We start from the raw sequence: 20,523 nt of genomic DNA on the forward strand, positions 1-20,523 counted from the left end.
TTTTCTCCCCGAGGCAGGCGGATGAAGGAGTGGAGGAAAAGTTCCCCCCCCCCCCCCCCGAATTTTTTGGACATGGCACTCTAAAGAAACGCCTCATTTTACAAGAAATCGTAAATTCGTCTTTTAGTCCAATTAATTTTTGTACATATCTAATTAGTATTAACGGTATTTTAATACCCATTAATAATAAACTATTCAATTAGTTTAAACTTTGTCACCAACGGCAAAGGTTGATTTATTTGTACAAACAAGGCTGCACTTACCATGACAAGGATTATATTGTCTCCGTTGTAAGCAGACAGATTGGCCACTGTCTGGAAACCAGGGGCGACTTCAACCAGTTGTATCCACACCGAGAGGAACTTGGTAGACATGTTGCCGTAGTAGGCGGGTAGGAAGGCACCGCGTAGCGCCAGTTCCAATTTTCGGTTCGTGGGGTGTTCCTTCAGCCAGTAGCCTAATGCTGTTCAGGAGTTTATCAATCACACTTTATGGACTATTAGAACAGCTCAGTTGTTCCAAATACATCCATAGCCATCGGTAACTCAATAATTATCCCCTTATACCAACACACACGAAATACTGCCCCTTCGTTCTAACATAATAACGTGTTCTTAGTCAAATATCTGACATCTTCCTCTAATCTACTCGCCAATGTGATCTTTAGACATGGCGGAATAATCGTACATCGATTGTAGGGGAGGAAATATCGTCAAATCGAATCGAATCTATATATTTAATTCTGCAGCGTTATATTTGTTGTAAGCGAACGGAAGTAACTTATCGGGTTGACAAGATGACGTCGCTTTGTTGTTCGGAAAAGTATTTGCGATCAGCTGTGAAATTACGACCTTTCGGGTTAACGCTGTTGAGGGTTACGACGTACAAATCTGTTTTGCTGCATTTTATAGAAGAACATGTACGCAATAGGCCATGGAAGGGTGAAGAGTATTTATTTTCGTTGTCCTGTTCCCATTGTGATTACCGATAACATTTGAATGTTATTATTTCACTCAGTTTTTATAGTGGGGTGTGAAATAGTTAAATATTTTTCAGATTTACTTTCTCCCCTCACCAAAAACACGTAAGAATTTTAGTAAAACCGCGATTAAAAAGTCTTTGATCTGACACCAACAGGTTACACAAATGGACGCATTACGACGGAAATATGTAGCCCTAAAAATGTCAACCTCGAAAAATTATTACCGACAGACTCTTCCAGACATTCTTCAAATTAGTCAGACAGTGCCTAAGTAATTCTGAAATGGCACTGTTTGTAATAACCAGCTCCTAAACGTTACAATTTTCCTTCTAAACAATTTTATATTAAGTTGAAAGATATTTTAGAGCAAGGAAATACTATTTCTGCAATTATGATAATCAAATATAACTTCTGTTGTGCCTATTAATAACATTGGTTTACTGCTGATTTTAGAAGGACTTTCTCATGTAGTACTCTTGTACATACAACGATAGCTGATATAACATTTATCTGAAATTAAGTTAATATTTATGATCAAATACAAATTACTTTAGAAAAATGTGGAAGATTTGCTTTAAAACTGAAACCTGTAAGATGCACATAGCGTAGTTTAGTAAAACTGCATGTACGTACTATAAGCTGAAACCCTGTCATTTTAACCTATTATGCATTAGCGAAACTATAGAAATTAATGAAATTAATGCATATATAATTGAAAATCCTAAATGTAACAGGGTGGGACCTCGTGGACTGGAATCATCTTGCTTAGGGCAGGGAACGCTGGAGGTGTTTTTGAACACGACATTAAACCTTCGGTTTCCACAAGATGCGATAGATTTCTTGATGGCCGAAGTGACTTGTGTTCTTCTCAAGGAGCGCCGTGCTCCTTGCAATCCGGATGTCAGCTTTTAGGTTTTATTTGAACTGTTTAATTTGCGAATAGTCACGAACAATTATAGAAATTGAGGCCACTTTAAACACATCAACCATTCGGTATCTACCCTGACACAAAAATGCAATTTCCTGAATGCAATGCAGTTTTAGTTTAAGAAATAATCTATAGGAAATTATTCAGAACTTCAATCTCTATAGCGGAATACAAATTATTAGAAAAGTTGAAAATTTGACGATAAAATAGTCATGTGTCATTTAAAGGTGTAAGGTACTATTTTTCAGTTATTTGGTTGATGGTTTCTACGTGAGGCAAGACAGTGTAAATCCACTCTGGTTTCATCTCAATTCTGTTATCATGTTTCGTACTTTTTCATACAAGTTTCTGAAGAGAGATTTATGATGCTATGAAGTAAAATTCATTACTGAAATATGGAAGTATGGCTTAATTTACAGCTTTTTGGTTTGGTGTAATATTTATACTGTTGCGAAGAGCCAGTGTAGTTAAGAAAACTTTACACTCAGGGTATTAATATTTATTTTCATTCGGTATTCACGTGAATTTGGAAGCTCTAAGGTCCTTAAAGCTTATGTTTCTCTATAAGGGATTAAAACTATGTCAACTATCGTTGAAATTCATATCTCAGTGATGCAAAAGGATACTTTTAATGTTTCCCTCTGGAATGGAAATTTGATGCATCTTGCTCTCTTTCTCACATTTCATTATCAGCACAACCTGAAACATATCACAAAGGGAATTAGTTAAAAATAAGGCGAAATGTGAATTCCTAGGGAGACCATCCTGAGCAGCAAGCCGCACTGCACGGAGCGTTTTCTATTCGATGACGGGAAGTTTTCAGCCAGGTTCAGAAGATCGAAAATAATCTTCTCGCCTTGCGCCCAGATCTCATAAACGAGATCCTGACGATAGAATTGCTATGTGAGGGTACCTTTTACGGACGGAATACAACTACCTGATTCAAGAATAGCCAGTAATGGTGGATAAACGGACAAAGTTTGCTCGGTTTAGTATGTTATGAATAACCAGGGTATTTGAAAATCTTTTTAATCACATTAATTAATAAATAAACTTTATATCCTTTGAATATATAAAATTGTATATAAAATATTGTTCGGAAAAGGGAAGCAGAAACGTGTCGCCGGAGAGTGTTATATTTTAAATATAAATAAACCATTCTGTTATATGGAGCCAGTCTTTCCTTGATGTCCAGTTGGTACACTCTGACCCAAATTCGAAATGAATGACCCCTAATGGAGCAGACTGTAACAAGTAGCGCCACAGTAAATCTACAAATCCCTTTTTTACTATTACATAGAATTGCATCATCATGAAACGTGTTGTTCCATTACTCTTAAACAAAGCAAATTTATTTCTCAAAATCCCAATACAATTTTGCTCAAACGTTAACCTGCAGGCTGCATTTATTCATACGATAGACTTTTTTACTTAAGTAGGTCAACAGATTCTGTAAATGTTAGCATTATGGGAGATAATCTCAAAGTCTATCATCATCACTGTCTTAAAAAAGGGGACAGTATTTTCTTACATGAATGTATAACTAGATGGCTACCAAACCCGAAGGTTCATCACCGAATTAACCAGACCATGTTTCGCACCCATACAAAACAACAGGCAAAATTATTGTTTTGTATACTTTAATTTTCAGGTTCTTAGAAATCAGACGGGAAGACAAAATATTTTGAACTGAGAAGTAGCAAGCATTTCCGGAATTTAGTCTCCTAACTTCCTCATGAGTGTCATTTTGATGTGTTATTGTTGTTCCCAGATATTTGAATTTTGTAGCACCTTCAAAGGATTTATTAGCCACCCTAAGATAATTTTGCCCTCCTGTCTTCTGATGACGAGATACTAACATAAATATATGAATGACAATAATTGATCTTCATACAAAATTTCAAATTCCGATTCCAGTGGTCCATTAGACAGGTACATAATGTCAAAGTACTTCACATCACGTTCCGTCGAGTCGTTTCCGACTAATGGCGACCTCGTGAACCTTTGTCCTTTAGTTCTTCAAGATTTAGGCTGGTAAATTCTTTGATGGAGTTTAAGGATCGCAGTCTAGGCCGTCCACGCCCCTTTCTCCCCGACGTAGATCCCGATATGATATTGTTCTCCATTAGCTCTTCCGCCCGCTTGATGTGGCCAAAGTACGTAAGTTATAACTTTGTCATTAGAAGCTTCCAACGAACAGGTCGGTTTAATGCGTTCGATGATTGCAGCAATGGTAACCCTTGCGGTCAGGGGAACTCCAAAAATTCTTCGCTACGTTTAGAGTTCAAACGTATCAACTCGCCTTCTTTCATACTTTCGCACCCATACGTTGCCACTGGAAACACCATCGCACGTACTATGAGGATTTTTGTTGGCAAGAATACCTCACTGTCTTTTATGATCTTGGTGAGATTTGCCATAGCGGCCTTTATTGCAGCCTCCTTTTCACTTCTTTGGTGCAGCATCCTTCCTAGTCGATCAGGGAGTCCAGCAAAACCAATTGGTCGACCACTTCTAAGCACTTGTCGTCGACTCGGAACTCTGGCAGATCGTTTATAGCCATCACCCTCGTCTTCTTTAGGTTGAGTGACAGTCCCATATCGTGACCACTCTGTCTGACTTTTCTAAAGTTCTGCAAGTCAGTTTTACTTTCTGCTAGAAGCGTAGTGTCTCAGGAAAACACGACGTCATTATTTACTTCGCAGGAAATGGTCCCATATTATTTTTGTGTATGCTTTACTAGCTTTCAAGTAAGAGAACACAATAATCTTGCTTCAAATTTCAGAACAAATGTTCATTTTACAAAGGTAAATTTCGTATCGATTTGAGGTTAGGGAAAAACCAGAATACTAATATCAGGCCCACATTATTTAAAGATCGTATTTGTTCAGTCCCTTTTTGTACCAGAGTCCCACGTCATGAAGTGGTTATAAAAAGCGAAAATAAAGATCAGCATCGGATTTAGTCGGAGGTTACTCGTTCATTTCATCCTCAGACAGTTTGTTTCTTAAGAAAAATTTTGATATGATGGACACCCGAGATCATTTAGACGTAAAATAGAGGAAAATATTTCTAACGTCCGTGCTGGAAATCAAATACAGGCCGTGATATGTACAGCATCGCCTTAATTATTGTTTTTATTGTCGTCCATTGTGTAATTTATTTAATTTTAATAAAATTCGAAGTTTATAAAAAAAAATTAGAAATACAGTAGATTCCGGTTAATCAGGGCAGCAGTTTATTTGGACAAACATTTTTAACTCCTTACGTGGAACTTCGCATAATTGGGGCAAGCGCTTAATTGGGCCAGAGTCTTCTAGTCCCGATGTGTCCCATTTAACCGGAAACCACTATACTTGTTTTGTGCGAACTAAATACGTCATAGCCTTCATTTGTTACTTATGGGAAAGACTAGCCCCGTAGATCTTTGTGTGTTTGTTTGTTTGTTTGATTCTTTGTTTGTGTGTGTGTGTGTGTGTGTGTGTGTGTGTGATCTGCCCCAATGAAATTTTAAGAAACTGGGAAGATTGTAAATAAACGTGGTATGGAAATCGTGCAATACCAGGCCACATTTATTGAACTTTTATTTTCCTCCCAACATGATTTCTATCATGATAGCAGTTCTAACAAAAAAAAAATAGCGATACAAAGTTTTAGTATGAGATTATGGTTGGCAACAGGTTTTCGAAAATATTAAATTTTCGTCCAAGCTGCCACCATCATCGTCCTAATGATGGATGCAGAAAGAACGTCTGATAAGTTCGTGAGCTTCTCCAGACTACACGTCAATATAGACCAGGAGACGGCCATCTTTGGACTCACGGCCGTGAAAACATCAAAATCTACCTAATATCTTGCCAGAAAATATGAGAAGGTTCAACTATCATACTGCAAAACCGGATTCGAATTGGGGGGGGGGGGAGAGAGTTAACTTCCTTCTTAGTGACTGCTTTAGATCTTAAGCCTATCACAGGTGCGATGGTTTCTGTAGTTATGTTGTTTAAAGACGTCCCTGATTTGTTAAATTATGCCCAAATCACTAACTTGTTCATTTAACATATTATATATTAAATGCCGTCACTCTGCACCATAACTGGAGTGCTGCTAATTTTTAAGTACTTTGTTCTCTAATGGTAAGATATTTCTGAGCCTCAAAATATTTCTGAGCATCATTGCAACATTGGAAGCGACACAAATGTCGTCCTTGTAAACGAGTTGTCTAAGCATGAGTACTCAAAATGTTGGAAGCACACAAGCAAGATGTATGTTCAGACATTTCCCATTCACATGACTAAACCTTAAAGGAAATGTGACTTATCGTGAATAAATGTCTCCAATGTTTTCGTCTTGAGTAACCGATGTTCACCAAGCCCTTGTTGTGACAATGAAGAGACAATTGTCACTTCATCAGTCTGTTAGTCAAAGTAATCACATTTAAGAGCCTCACACAGACTGAGATTAGTTCCTAATCTTTCTGCTGGATATTTCTGACTCTGGGAGTGAATTATAGACTGAGACATTGGTAATTAATACTTATAACATTTTATGAACAATATATACTGATCCTTATTGTGCCAGTCCAGGTCCGTGGTTCAATTCCCGAACGGACTGAAACTTGAGATGAGGGGTAAACCAGGCTTTGGCATATTAATCTGGTTTATATGAACGAAGGAGGTGTGATTAGATGATACTTGGTACACCTCACTTCATCAAAATTTGAGTGATTTTATTAAGTTTTGGCTTTGTCCAATGTATCACTTTGGGAAAGAGAGTGGCGCCATCCTGGCTTGTGAAAGTCTCTTCCCCCGACATTCGGTTTAGTGACTGTTGGTTTGGGGCGCCCTAGTAGGTGTGAAGTGACGATCGCCAGATGACCGCTGCTTCACTACGACTCGGACCAATGAAATTTGAATGTGGCTGTTCGGCACGTTTCCGACGTCATAAGTGACTTTTTGGGGGGGGCGAATCGGATTGTCATATTCAATTCAAAATTCAAAAACAGTTACGTTGCGGGAATATAAAAAGCGAGGTTGCGTTGGGGCTCGCTCTCTAAAAGTTCGGTTCTTCAAGGCAAGCAGACAGTTTCTCCTCGATTCATCAAATTACAAGTACAAATACAACAGCCGAATCATCGCGCTGCCCAAAAATCAGCATAACTTATTGAAAGGAATTAAAAGGTGGAATATTTCCAAGGTGAAATCGGTGTGGTCTGCAGTCGATCATCCCCACAGATTTCACGTCCTTGGCGCACGGCCGCTCCAACTATCACAGTCCCCGTATAATCCCTGAGAGTCGGACAATCTTGCTCGCCGACAAACCCTACACCAATTATTATTCCTTATATCCTTCCGCTTTATATCAAGCTGTAACCGCAAGCAAACCGGGCACGCTACTGGGTTTGATCCCGGGGCAACCAGAGTAAGAAGAAAAACAGTCAGCGGAAGGGCGGTTGCATTATTGACCCCAGGGACCATGGCACCCGCTTCGCTGTTTTCCATGTACCACAGACCCCGTTAAATTCAGCCTTACCGTAAACACTAGCCACACCAGGAACAGGACGGATATCTTGGTGTACCGCATCCACGGCTTCAGCGCCCGGATCCCCGCAGTCGGGATGTCCGGAGAAGGATCCACCACATCATCGTCGTCGTCTTCCTCCAACTTTTTGTCGCTCGCCCCTTGTTTCCTGCACAGGAAGCCGACTTATGACAGGAATGAATTTTGTCTTTAAAAGTAATATTTGAAATTGAAATGGCGTTTGAAATAATAGCATAACTTCATTATCCTTTATTTATTACCGACCTCGTTTATGTCTATTTTGCTTTATTTAACAATGTTGTTAGATCAGATCGCAAAAAACTCTAAACCATGTCACCATCCTGACCTCACAAGTAAAAAAAAAAAGATGAAGCCCCTTCTGCGGGATAAGTTTTCGTTCCAGGCCTTCGGAGCAGGGATTCGCATAATTACCCACAGCATGGCAGATTATAAGGCCGTGATGTTTTACCTTAACAACTGCAAACACCTATTCACATTTTACCCAGAATTCAGGTAGTGAACACCTGTTCGGAAGATATTTCCCTTTCCCTCCAAGTGATCGGCCTGGGTATCATTAATTCAAAACAAATGATAGCTAACACCCACTTCTAAGGGTCCTGCAATAACCGTACCCCTATTCCTACCTGCTCTGGCACGCTTTCAGATGACACAAATCTCTACAACAGAGATATAAATGTTAAAACCTCTCAGACAAATGCCAGGGCAAAATTCAAAAGGGGCACGGCCCACCATCCCCAACCATGGAGCTGAAATGATCCCTCCCCCCCCCCCAGTCGCAAGAGGCCTTTAGCCAAAGTGATCTCGCCTCTCCTGGGTTCAAGTCCCTGTTAACCATCCAACCAACATCCTTTTTACGAGGGGCAAATTCCCTGACGGGATAACCTCCCATCACAAGCATCCCTCGTTTGAGTTACTGAGGTTATTTATCTGCTCCAAGTAGGAGCTCAAACGTACGAAACATCATTCAGGGCCCCAGGGACTGCTACTGGTAAAAGTTAACTTCCACAATTTTTATTTTCCAAAAATGGAAAGGTAAGAAGAGCATTCTCGTTGTCATTTAGCTTTATTCCGTTATTAATTAACTATTGATTACGTTGTTTAGAAATTCATAAATATATTATTCAGGCGTGTTTTCATATTTGTACTACAAATAAATAACTTCGCGTGCAAATTTCTTTTTTTTTGCATAAATAATTAGGTAGCGCATAGTGTTGCAGTAGACAATCAGGCAACAATAAAGAGTATACAAATACCATTACTAATAGATGTCCCCACTCACAGTAAGATTTCTTTTGTTCTACGATTACATCTTAGCGACGACTTACTTAGAGAAGGCTCTTGCTGAAGACGTAGGTATTACTTCCTTTAATCCACGTTTCGTCTTGGAAAGCTGTTGGATTTTCCGAACATTATTCTCTTGTTTCTTAGAATAATTTATCGCAGTTCTATAAAAAACAAATACAAAAATTTAACAAAAATTACTCATCAGAATTGAAACTGTTTACTAGCAAGGACGATGGGCTTGTCACAGTAATTACAGTGAAGTTCTGACTTTCCATTCTTCCCTACAACAACCATAATTTGAGTAGAGGAAGTTCCACCACCAATTTCCATAAAAGCGAGTAACACTGGAACAAGTGCTAAGCCTGGCGGAGTAAGTGCCATTATATAATACCAGAAAGTGAAAATTAAAAGAGTTCCACTTTATAACTCCCGAATTTCATGTCCATATCGGCACACCAACTAAATTTGTTGTTGCACTTTCTCTACGCAAATTAAAGAGAGCTAGCCACTTCGTTATGATAATTATATCTAGCGTAAGAAGCAGGTAGTACATAATTCTAGAACTCAAATCGTGACCAGAATTGCGTCTGGTGTTAAACAAATATCACTATGTTAATTCCAAAAAATCATGTAACAGTCACATGTGATACGAATTAAATACCACCAATTAATTCCAGGTAACCGGATACTGTATGTGTTTTGAGGAGTGTTACGACGGTCAAACTGACCATAGACGATGGAAAAAAAATTCTTTAGTTGGCTACGCGTATGTACAATTTTAGTTTAATATTTCTCAGCACACGGTAAGTTTTCTATGCGCTTGTCAAGTTACAAAACTTATCTTTTACTATTATAAAACTAACTCTCACTAAAAACAATACATCATAAACCAGGATGCGAATAGAGTGTGGTGAAATTAACCTAGTATTTTTTCCGCATCTCACCAGTGAACGAAAAAATAATTATAAAATATTTTCATATTGATTGCACAATTCCTATTACAATGGTATTCAAGCTCGTCACATTAAAACAAAATAAAACCAAAAAAAAAAAATTCTAGAAACCTGAACCATTTTCGAGTCTTTTGTCTTTGCTTAACATCAATCAATTTATAAACTCAGTTTGTTAAGAAAAGGCTTGTTCACGCAGATGCATCATTGCGAGATTTTTTAAGATTCGGAACATTTCCATAAAGCAATGCTGGAGAGAATTGTCTGCTGTATGATTTGTTGGAATTCTTTTAAGTTCCCTTTTAATATTATACTACATCTCCATTCAGCCACTTCCTCTTGTATGTTTGTAAGCAGGGAATCTGTTTTCTCTTCAGGCATATAAAACGGATTGTTAAATAATGAGATATTACATTCCTACTTTAAAATACGAGACCTATTTCAAGAGAGAATCAAATACTTCTTTTAAATGATTATTTTGATAACATATTTTGAAAATCTGATATTGCCCACACTTCCCGTTACATCGAAACGGGACCAGGGGTTTGTTATTATCGTCTCGCAGTGCACCGTTGTGGTCTTTGCTAAGATCTTCAGACGAATCCGAAAGCCCAGAACAGTCCATTTTTCAGAAAGTGAATAACAACGAGACAATATGATGGGGAGACCTTGACATGCAGTTCGCCAGTCGAATCTTTGTATATCAGCAGCCTTGTCCTAAGACTTAATTTTTACGGTCGGAGTGTTTGCGCTTTGGCACTCTGGTAACATGGAAATTCACGAGGATTTTGAAACTGTATTCTTCGCCGACCGAATTAAGTAAAAGTTTCGACTCAAGAGACAGCTGATTTGGGGAAGCTCTTAGTTGGGCGAATTTGAAGGCACTTGTGTCACCAAGAATTATCTGACGTCACTGGCAGTTAACCAAGAAGAAGTAATTGCTCGGCAGGCCTGTCTAGGCTCCCTGAAAATGTATCCTTCAGCCAAAATGATGCCCCCTCCTCAAGTCGCTTAGACTTTCAACCAAAATTTAGATTAAACTATCGAACATCCATAAATTATCAGTCGTTTTCGTGAAGGAAAAGTTGCTTAATGGAATAATGTCCTTAGTCCCCCTAGATATAAACTGTGGTCGAAACATGTCAAGGCCTTTAGACCGTTAGAGTTTAGAAGCACCGTATACCAATTCCAGCTACCCATTTGAAACGCAGGAATGGTTTAACAAATGATTTAGTCAAGGACAACGTCTCAAGTCTCAACTATTTCCAATAAGACACATTTACGGGCCAGCGATCTTTGATTTGAGGAGCAGGAGCGCTTGGATTCCAGTACAGTTTTGTGACACAGACAGGGGTGTCCAAGAGAATGTGATTTAACAAGCAAAAAATCTGAGAATGAGTTGAATAATTAATTGCACTATGTATAAGTCGTTACAACATTCTTGCATTTTAAAGGACGCATCCGTTATCACTGATCTACGTTACAACAGTGGCCGTTTCTTTATTAGTCTCCAACATCAGTTTTAATGGGCATCGGTTCAACCGTTCCAGAGTTGATTCGTGCGTACGAACGGAGTAAGCGATTTAAACAGGCGCTCCTCATACTTACAGAAAAGGCTTAATAATAGTAGAGTTTAATAATAATACATGTAAACTTGTCTCTTAATTGATGTAGCAATACCATCTGACACGAATGTAATTAAGATGGAAGCGGGGGAGATCTTGAAATACAAGGACCTTCTCATTGAAATACAGAGAATGTGGAAAGTTCAAGCAAAAGTAATCCCAATAATTATAGAAGCGACAGGAACTGTCTCCAAGTCACTCAGAAAATATTTGGCCAAAATCTCGGGCGAAGACGACGTCAGGGAATTAGAGAAAACTGCCATTTTAGGATCTTCATATTTCATTCGAAAGACGCTGTCGTAAAATATGTAGTCATCTCTAACAATAAAACTATATAATACATATTAAAAACAAAATGTATTTCTGAAATAGCTGCTGAGCTATGCACCTCAGTGGCAAGGTTTGTCTCGGGTCCATAGAAGTGGTGAATAGATGGAATATTAATAACAATTATTATTAGGCTGTTTGTTTTCTTAATTTTATAAATCTACTTACGGAACAAACTGGATGTGGGCTTCGCAGTGCTCCAAGTAAGGCAGATTAGTCCATGGCACAATCGTGGAATTGTTGCTTCCAGAAGAGGAATCCTCGCGAGACCTCTTTTTGCGTGGACTTAAGGTTTCTATCCCTTTCATGTTTCAGTCCTGCGTGGGGGGGGGGGGGGGGGAAAGAACAAATATTTCGTTAAACATTTACGCTTAAATTGCAAGCTTAAGGTTGGTCCTCTTCCCACTCTTCAAAGCACAAGAAATGTTGCGGTATCAAACAGTCGCTTGTTCACGAGAAGCTGCAACAGTTGTAAATAAAGTACAATTTGTGTACACGTTTTTAAAAGATATTCTAAGAAAATTGGGTGTTTCGATGTTTCAGTTTTGCAAATGGTCACGTCATTATTTAGAAAGAAGGCACGAGTCTATGTAGTTGTATTACGAGAGTTGTATTTCAACCTTCAGCTAAACTTCTTTAAACAGAACGTAGACAATAGGGCGGATAGAACGTAAATTCGTACCGGGTTATATTTTTACCTACGCCGTGAGAAACGGTTCTAAATGCAAGGAAAGATTTTTTATTTAAGAAAAACAAAAATGACACGGCAAATGAATAATGAAGGTATTTTATCCAGAGAGATAAATAATACATTAATTATCATATTTTAAAGAATTGGAAATGAAAAAGTGATATCCAGGAATTTGTCTGGAGGGACTGAGAAAATCACGAAAAACCTCATATATAATAGCTTGTCTCCGGACCAAGATTTCAACCCTGGATCTTCCGAATACGAAGCAGAAGTGTTATCCATTCGACGATGTTCGGTTCTACTATAATCGAAAACTTTACAGCATGCTGAAGTGAATTCCCGCAAAATGTTCAACTGACCTGAGATCCTCCGTGCGCATAGCAACGCTGTATGGTTTTGCCGTGACCTTCAAGCGTACAGTTTTGTGGTGGTAGGTTAGTAGGTCACAGAGTTTCGGACTTGACGTTTTGGTAAAAACGGTGGCCAGAGTAGTGAAGTGAAATTTTCATTTATTGGGGATTCAGGACGTGACGATTTTGAGATAGCTAAATTTTGAAATTGAACAACAGTCATTTACAGGCGGGCTTCTTCGTACGTAAGAACTTTGACAGATTCCAGGGTTTCCGTCCCCACATTACCCTACAGAGATACATACTTCATACTTCATACACTTCTTTAAACTAGACGCTATTACCGTTTAAAATTCCGATTGTGTCGGGTGTCTGCTAATGACGCACTTACTCCTCGTATAATCCCACGTTGATCGTCATTACTGCCCTACAGAACGTAATGCTAAATAATGCAACTTTTGCATACTAGTGGTTTTGAAACTTATTTTATGTAGAATTTATTTCAGGAATAATCCTTACATGGCGCATGTCCTACCACGTACGTGTATTTCTTAACAACGTAGACGTACATTTTACGTGTTAAAGCTCAGAATTGATCACATAGAATTTTCCCAACTTTCATAAGTTTAATGACAAAAATTATTTTAAGGGGGAATCAGGGCGACGACAGATTTCGTATGAGTGGTCGCACACCCTGACACGCGGTGCTGTTCGCTAAATTTACGTTACCTTAAAATGCAAATATGTGCATGAAGATAGCAAAGAAAATTTTGCCGTCATTTAACTTACTTTGTAAAGGAAGAGAATGGTGATCTGGTTGGAGATTTCCCAAGATACTTTTATTTTAATAAATGTTTGTTAGCTGTGCTGATGATTTCATCTGAGTGGGAGGAAATAATCACGTTACACATTATAATTATAAAACAGTATAAAGTTAGCTAATAAATCCTTTGAAATAGCGGAACGAAGAAAACTAAATTCGGTAACGTGTGCTACTACGCAGTTCAGAAAGTTCTGTTTACCCGTCTGCCTAAAAAGAAAACACAAGTTTGAAATATACGAAGTTAGAATTCCTCATATTTCATATGGGTGTAAAACATGGCGTTTCATCCCAACGGAAGAAAACAGATTGAGGGTGTGTGATACAGGATGCTTAGTATAATATTTAGACCCAAGACGGACGAAGTAACAGGAGACTGGAGAAAACCACACATAAAGGAGCTCTATAATTTATAGTCCAGAGTTCACTCCCAAAAAAATGGATTTCCAAAGAACAGTAGCAAAGGCACAATTCTTATTAAAATGTTAAACAAATTTCTTTCACGTAACTTACATTTACTGCTTCTTATTTTCTATCAATTTCTTGTTTTATTAAAATTATGTATTATATTCAAAAATGTCTTCGGTAATTCTGCAATCTTATGTAGATTCAAAATGTAAACATGTTCCGACTTTTCAACATCACAATAATATTTAACCCTTTCCTGTCTGTTCATTTTATAAGTAGTTCTCTTCATGCTGTGTGTTCCAACAAGTGGGGCATGGTAACAGAAAGGGTTAAGGGACTAGATTAGTAGTTTAGGGACACCAAACTTTCAACTGGATTTGGGCTTATGTGTATTTTCCTGCACTGATATATTTACACTGCCAAACCTAACCTCCGAATTTATTGCGCAGTTGTGAACAATGTTTACGTGCTGAGTCAAACTGGTCAGAAAAGATACGATAATAATATTTCTGTAAATTCGTTCATACCCTGACTTATGTTCGAATATTTAGCTTCATTTAGATTCTTTAGTTTGAAATTTTTCTGATAGTCCTTATGAGGCAGTGAAGGCGTAATGGAGAAGAATTCCCAAGGGCCACAAAATTAATTTAACTTGATAAATATTATTTACCCTCTGTTTATTACATTTACTAAACTATTAGTTATGCTTAGTGCATGGGATACATTATTATGAACAGAACAATTTCTCTTTAATGCAGCATTTGGTGAAAATATAAATTTCACTATAAACAAAATTTAATCTCAAACAACCAAAAATTATATAGTCTTTAAAATGTCAATCGGCGATAACTTTTCAGTATTCTACGCAGGAAATCACGACTTAGGGTACAATTATGACATTATAATTGTTTAATAAATATTATTAATAATTTTTGGACGAAATGTATATATCAGTTGTTTACTCTGAAATACAATATCAACATCACGACGCACCTTCCGACATTTACTGATACATATTTTAAACGTCTATAACTGAAATACAATAACAGCATTTCAAAAAATGTTTTCTTTATTACTTACAGTTTATATTTCGATCCACGCAGGTAGAATTTGTTTATTCGTTTTCTGTTATTAAAACTTTAAAATCCGTAGAACGATAAATAAAAACTGTCACTCCACAAAGCTGACGGACGGAGCTAATGCTTCCAGTTTAACCTTTTGCCGACTGATGTGCCCTTCTAAGAGGCAGGGAGAAGGGGTAAGCTGTACAGACTGGCTTAACTAGTTGACAGGGCGGAATGTACAGTATGAATAAACATATGACCAATAGATTACAAAACCATGGAATAATAGACCAATAAGTTATAAACGGAGTCTAAATGGAGGAAAATCTCCTGCCTATGCAACGTCTTCATTATTTTATTAAAAATTACGTTAAATCTCGAAGTTATATTGAGCTAAGGGTATAGCTCAGGTGGAAGAAACAAGAAATTATATCAAATTTTTTGTGGGGTAACATATTGGAGAGTGAGCGCTTGGTTTACTGAGGTTGACAGTAAGTAATGGCGTGGATCTTTGGAGAATACGTAGTAAGGGTATCAACGGGATCTAGACACCTTCATACACATTGCTGTATTGTAGGTCCGTGTTCACAAAGATCCATCGAGGTTTAAGACGTCCTAGGCGATGCTTCCTCTGCCTCTGGAGTCCTGATGAGGACGCTGGTCTTCTGGGTTTTGGTGCAGTGTAGTCTAGACGGCACCAAAACCTCAAGAACAGAATCACCGCCGTGAAAATCGAAAATATCTTAGAGTTCATGTTTTCTAAGTACGATTAAATTCAAAGAGATTAAGAAAATACATATTGTACGTTCCCAGAGTTACGTTACAAACAGTAATTCAGCTTGCATGCAGATGAGTTTAAAACTCGTTTACAGAATGCAAATCTTGCTGCCAGATTCAGTACAATCTTTACTGCTATACGTAGTAAGTGAAGTTCATTTACTAGGTATAATCGTGGTCATAGAATCACATAAAGCGACGGAAGATATTAGGTAGGGAAGATGGCTGAGTCTCAAGTCCATCGTAGGAACATCTCACATCATTCGAAAGACGCTGATGTAAAACATAAAATACCTCACGCGAAATCTGTTTAACGCATGTAACATATATTAAAGAACAAAATATATTTCAGAAACAGCTGCTGCACTATTACCGCAGGGGCAACTTCTGTCTCGGGTACATAGAAGTAAATACCCTATAAAATGGTGAATATATTGAGTAATAAAAATACCCAGTAGAAACTTATATCGTTTGTTGATATGCCGCTCGGTCATATTTTTTGTGTTAAGTTGTCTTGTTTAAATACAGATATGTTGTTGAACCGATCTTTCGTCTTAAGAATTAATGTTGATTCGAAACCGGTAACTCGTCCGTAAAAAGTATGGAGGAAACGTTTCATGCCAATAAAATCTGACTTTATGATATTGACTTTTCAGGAGAAGCAAATAGTTACTGAAGTAACACAAACAGTTCTCTATAGTTACTGAGTCTCAAAGTTTATTAGTCAAAAATCATAGGACAATAACTTGAGCCAGTTCAGTCCAGTTCACATCTCCATAACCGGTTTCTCTTAGCTCAATTTTAATTAACTTACTATTGACCATAGACGTCATAATTTTTCTACTCGTATTTCTTGTAGGGTTTTCCAACCAAAATGCATAATTCTTCTCTCCCCCCCCCCTCCCCCGCCCATGCACAACTCGAAGCAAAATGTTGAATGCAGCGGCCTACTACCTGGAGCCCAACAGACTCCTCTGGGTTATTCTTGTCATCCAATCACCCAGCCCACTTTTATTTCACATTATTTATTTACTAAATGTCGAAATATGTACGCAATTTCTGCTCTTTTACCAATTTTTGTTATTCAATATAATCTCTTTGTCTAATATGGTGAAAATAAACTTACATTTCTCTATGACCTACTTTCACCTGCTGAAGAGATACATTGAGTGAAATTAAAACACAATGATGACAGTAATTGTAAAGGGAGGCAGTCGTGGTTTCTTTGCGGGTAATGCCCCGAAATTTCCCTGGTAAAACGATGTGCATTAAAAATCTCAGGAGGGAGAAACTTACCCCCGATCGAAATACAAGTCTACATCTTCTCCGCCATTTTAGTCTGAGACATGTGTTATTTGATCAAAGCCTTTTTATGAATGCTTGTATTTTTATTTAATTTATTTTTAGCAAATTTATTTTCCTGAATTCCGTATTTCATTTTTTACTTCATTTTGTTCATTTCACTTTGATTTCGTTTCTGTTCATTTTATAATTACGCAGAAAAAAATAGAGGTTTTGCCCGGCCATTAGTTCGCTTTATTTATTTCCTGTTTTAAATGCGTGGACATTTTTGAGCGGTGAGACGCCACGATTATAGCAAACCGATCACACTCGTAGCCTTTTCCTGTTCCCCGTGCAATGCGCGATATTTCGTGGTGATTGAGGATGATAATTATTGCAGTGGTGTTTTTGAATTTTGCATTCAGGGCGGAGGCTTTGTCAATGATCAAATATTTAAAGGCTCTAAGGAACTCAATTGTTAGTGCGATTACATTCCTCACACGGGACAGACGTTTAACTTACGTTCCGAAAACTTTTGAAAATCACATCAGGGTGACCGCATAGGGAATGCTAAGCAGTCAGCGTCAAGCCTGAAAGAAATCTGAAGAAGGAGTTGTATTTTGCAATGAGACCCCGCACACTGATTAAATGTTAAACACGATGAGACATGTTTCGCTGTTATAGAATCAGACCTATCTTTTCATCTTTTACTTCGGTTTCATGGCTGTTTCAAGTAAATGTGAGTCACAACCTCGTAGCCACGACAGAGTTCGTTAGGTCATGATCTGCAGTGGAGCGAAGGCAGCAAGGACCTCTGACATGTCGGTAAACTTTTATCAGACTACACGACGCAACAACCCAGAAGACAGCAATCTTCAGTAACACCGCCGTGAAAAACTTAAGTCGTACGAAGTCACTTTTGATTTGTCATATTAAAACATTCAACAACAATAATAATAGTATTTTTCTCTTTCGTTCTTACAGCTTTTAAATAAGGAATAATTATTTTGTTTAGTGTTCTGTCTGACGACAGGTCCATACGAACAGGATCCTTCCATCCTTTTCTCGGACTGGGACCTGTTCATATACGTTCTTGGCACATGATCCAGAAGTGGTTTGCCATTGCCTTCTTCTGTGTGTGAATGGAGTAATTGTTGGGATGCCACGGAGGAAAACTCCGTGTTGCCTAGACCACGGCCTTGCCCAACACAAGTTATAAATTCGGGCACCGTCGGGAATCGAACCCGAGGCCCCAGGATTACAAGGCCAGCGTTCTAACAGCTAGACCACCGTGGCGGAATGATACTGCTACAAATTATACGCATTTATCCAGACCGGAGAATTCGTGTTAACCGTGTTAGACCGGCTAACACTTTAAAAAAACTGGAATACAAGAGAAGACTGCCACTGAACCATGGAACTGAGACAGAAGACTTTCTATTTGCGTTTTTTAAAGTGTTTGCCGGGATAATACTGCTAACACGATTAACATTAACTCTCTGCCCTTGGATGCATCCAATATTTGTGGCTACTTCGCCTACTATTACGTCAGAGGTTTGCACGGGCCGAAATTTCCAAATTAAACCCGGTCCGAGGACCATCTGGCCCAACTCAGCCTACGCCCAATGTTTATCTAGAAATTGTTTACCAGTACTCCACTCCGAATTAAGTCCGATCTGTTTGCAAGCAGGTTATTGAAACTAAAGTCCTCGATGTCGTTAGTTACAATGCTGGTAAAGCTGTGGGAAAAGTGAAACCCAAAGAGTGGAGCCACAGTGACTCTTCGGACATGATCTTACCAGCGAGGAGGCAAGTATTAGAAAGCAGGTGGTAATGGCCTATTTGTAAATATTGTCCCAGAACGAGCCGATAAGAACTTGAACAGAGGTCGATGCTCGAAACTTATACCTTCTGAACTCGTAGGTAATTCAGAGCCGTCAGAGCTACGCCAACCTCCTGGATGCCTAACACTTGTGCCTCTTAAGCGTTGTTTACGTTCCATGATTGGCGAAAAACTCCTCATGTGACTCGTCATACAAATTGTTCTTTCTGCTGAGCGGAATTTCGTGAAATCTGACATCGAAACTATGCTATCCGAAGATTGTCCAAATTCGTACTTTTTTAATTTCGTCCAGCCTGTAAAACCAACGTGATAAATGTTCCAAATCGTGAGGTGGTGATAATCCTCAACCACGATCTTTTCGAAGACCGATGACGTCATAATGAGGTACCGTCATGATGTCATCCATGAAATTCGGTATGGTACGTTATACCACTGCAGGCTTCGCCAGACGTTTGTGTAAATAAGTTAAGCTGTCCCACGCTATACTCCATGTAGGCTCTTGGGGGGAGAGGTGGTATATCTCCTGATCATTCTTGACCTCGGCTCTAGATGTGGGTGAGTGGTCAGTGCCACACCCCGGCGGCGCTTTGCCCCAGGGAAAGGACCCCGGTACCCATTGGATAAGAGGCTGGGTGGGCCCCAGAACCGGTCTGGACGCAGAGACTGGAGGAAAAATCCTCTGACCCCGTCGGTGATCGAACCCCGGTCGTCCAGTCCGTAGCCAGTTACTATAGTATGTGTGCCTTTCAATTTCTAATGTCGAAACACCAGTGTCACGGATGCTGAAGTTCTTGAGCTGCTGCAACCTCCATCACCCATGATCCTCTGTGACCACTGGTAACGTCGTCACCTTTGATGACGTCACCGTCCATAAACATATTAACTCGCAAGTGGCTGGACGTATTTCCAGGAAATGTTGCACGGACCGTGTGCGTGGAATGTCGTACTTTCAAATTTCCCAAAATCGGGAATATCAGTGTGGGAGGATGAAACTCGGCCATTACGCAAACACCCATTATCACGCCGACTAATAATGACGTCATCGCCCGAGATGCCATCTGACCTTGAAAATGAAACGTGATATCGTCTGTGAGCGGTCATCTGTGTTTTTCATGTTGTGACAATCATCGCCTGTGTTAGTTGTAATTCAAAATACTCGTTCTGCAAACTATCTCTGGCTTCGCAACCTAACATTATGTACTGAGTTGTTATGTTACCGAGACTGCGTCGCTATAAATAATACCCAGCAAATATTCATTGGGGCTTTTATAAGCAGGAGGGAGGGAGAGACGTCGAAGTGTAGACATTATTACGTTTAGTCGGTAGGTGTAGCCCGTGCCTATGTTGCTAGTGCGTTTTATTTGCTTTGGTTCACAAAATACTATGTTGTCTAATGTTATCAGTTGTATTAAACATATATGAGATTCGAGGTTTGCACGGCAGTGACGATAATTATGTTCTACTGGGTTTACGCACGGTGTAGACTGGTTGGTAGGTGCGAACGTTTCCTTGAAGACTGAGACAGAATGTTTCTCCGAAACGATGGCGCCTACCAACCTGTCAATAAGGCGCCAGAACCGAGAATGCCTTGCCACCGTCTTTTGGGTTATAAATATAACATATAAATTAATCAC

General features: G+C 38.9%; 1 protein-coding gene across 2 annotated transcripts in view; it reads right to left on the minus strand.

Annotated features, from left to right (window-relative positions):
- Nucleotides 1–15,180, minus strand: part of hoe1 (OCA2 melanosomal transmembrane protein hoepel1) — a 36,396-nt gene extending 21,216 nt beyond the window's left edge. The window contains exons 1-7 of one of the 2 annotated variants that reach the window (XM_087345174.1): nt 15,005–15,180; nt 13,486–13,576; nt 11,824–11,972; nt 8,795–8,914; nt 7,440–7,596; nt 2,537–2,609; nt 264–457 (exon numbers count right to left, since the gene is read on the minus strand). In XM_087345174.1, the coding sequence (XP_087201300.1) occupies nt 264–457; nt 2,537–2,609; nt 7,440–7,596; nt 8,795–8,914; nt 11,824–11,963 (684 nt within the window). In that variant the 5' untranslated portion in view covers nt 11,964–11,972; nt 13,486–13,576; nt 15,005–15,180. The remainder of the gene's footprint in view (nt 1–263; nt 458–2,536; nt 2,610–7,439; nt 7,597–8,794; nt 8,915–11,823; nt 11,973–13,485; nt 13,577–15,004) is intronic. The other variant, XM_022061483.2, reaches the window with a different exon arrangement.
- Nucleotides 15,181–20,523: the final 5,343 nt, after the last annotated feature.

Source organism: Zootermopsis nevadensis, unplaced genomic scaffold, assembly GCF_977971745.1.
Source record: "Zootermopsis nevadensis isolate Lab colony 2312 unplaced genomic scaffold, Znev_1.0 Znev_ptg000008l, whole genome shotgun sequence".
NCBI lineage: Eukaryota > Metazoa > Arthropoda > Insecta > Blattodea > Termopsidae > Zootermopsis > Zootermopsis nevadensis.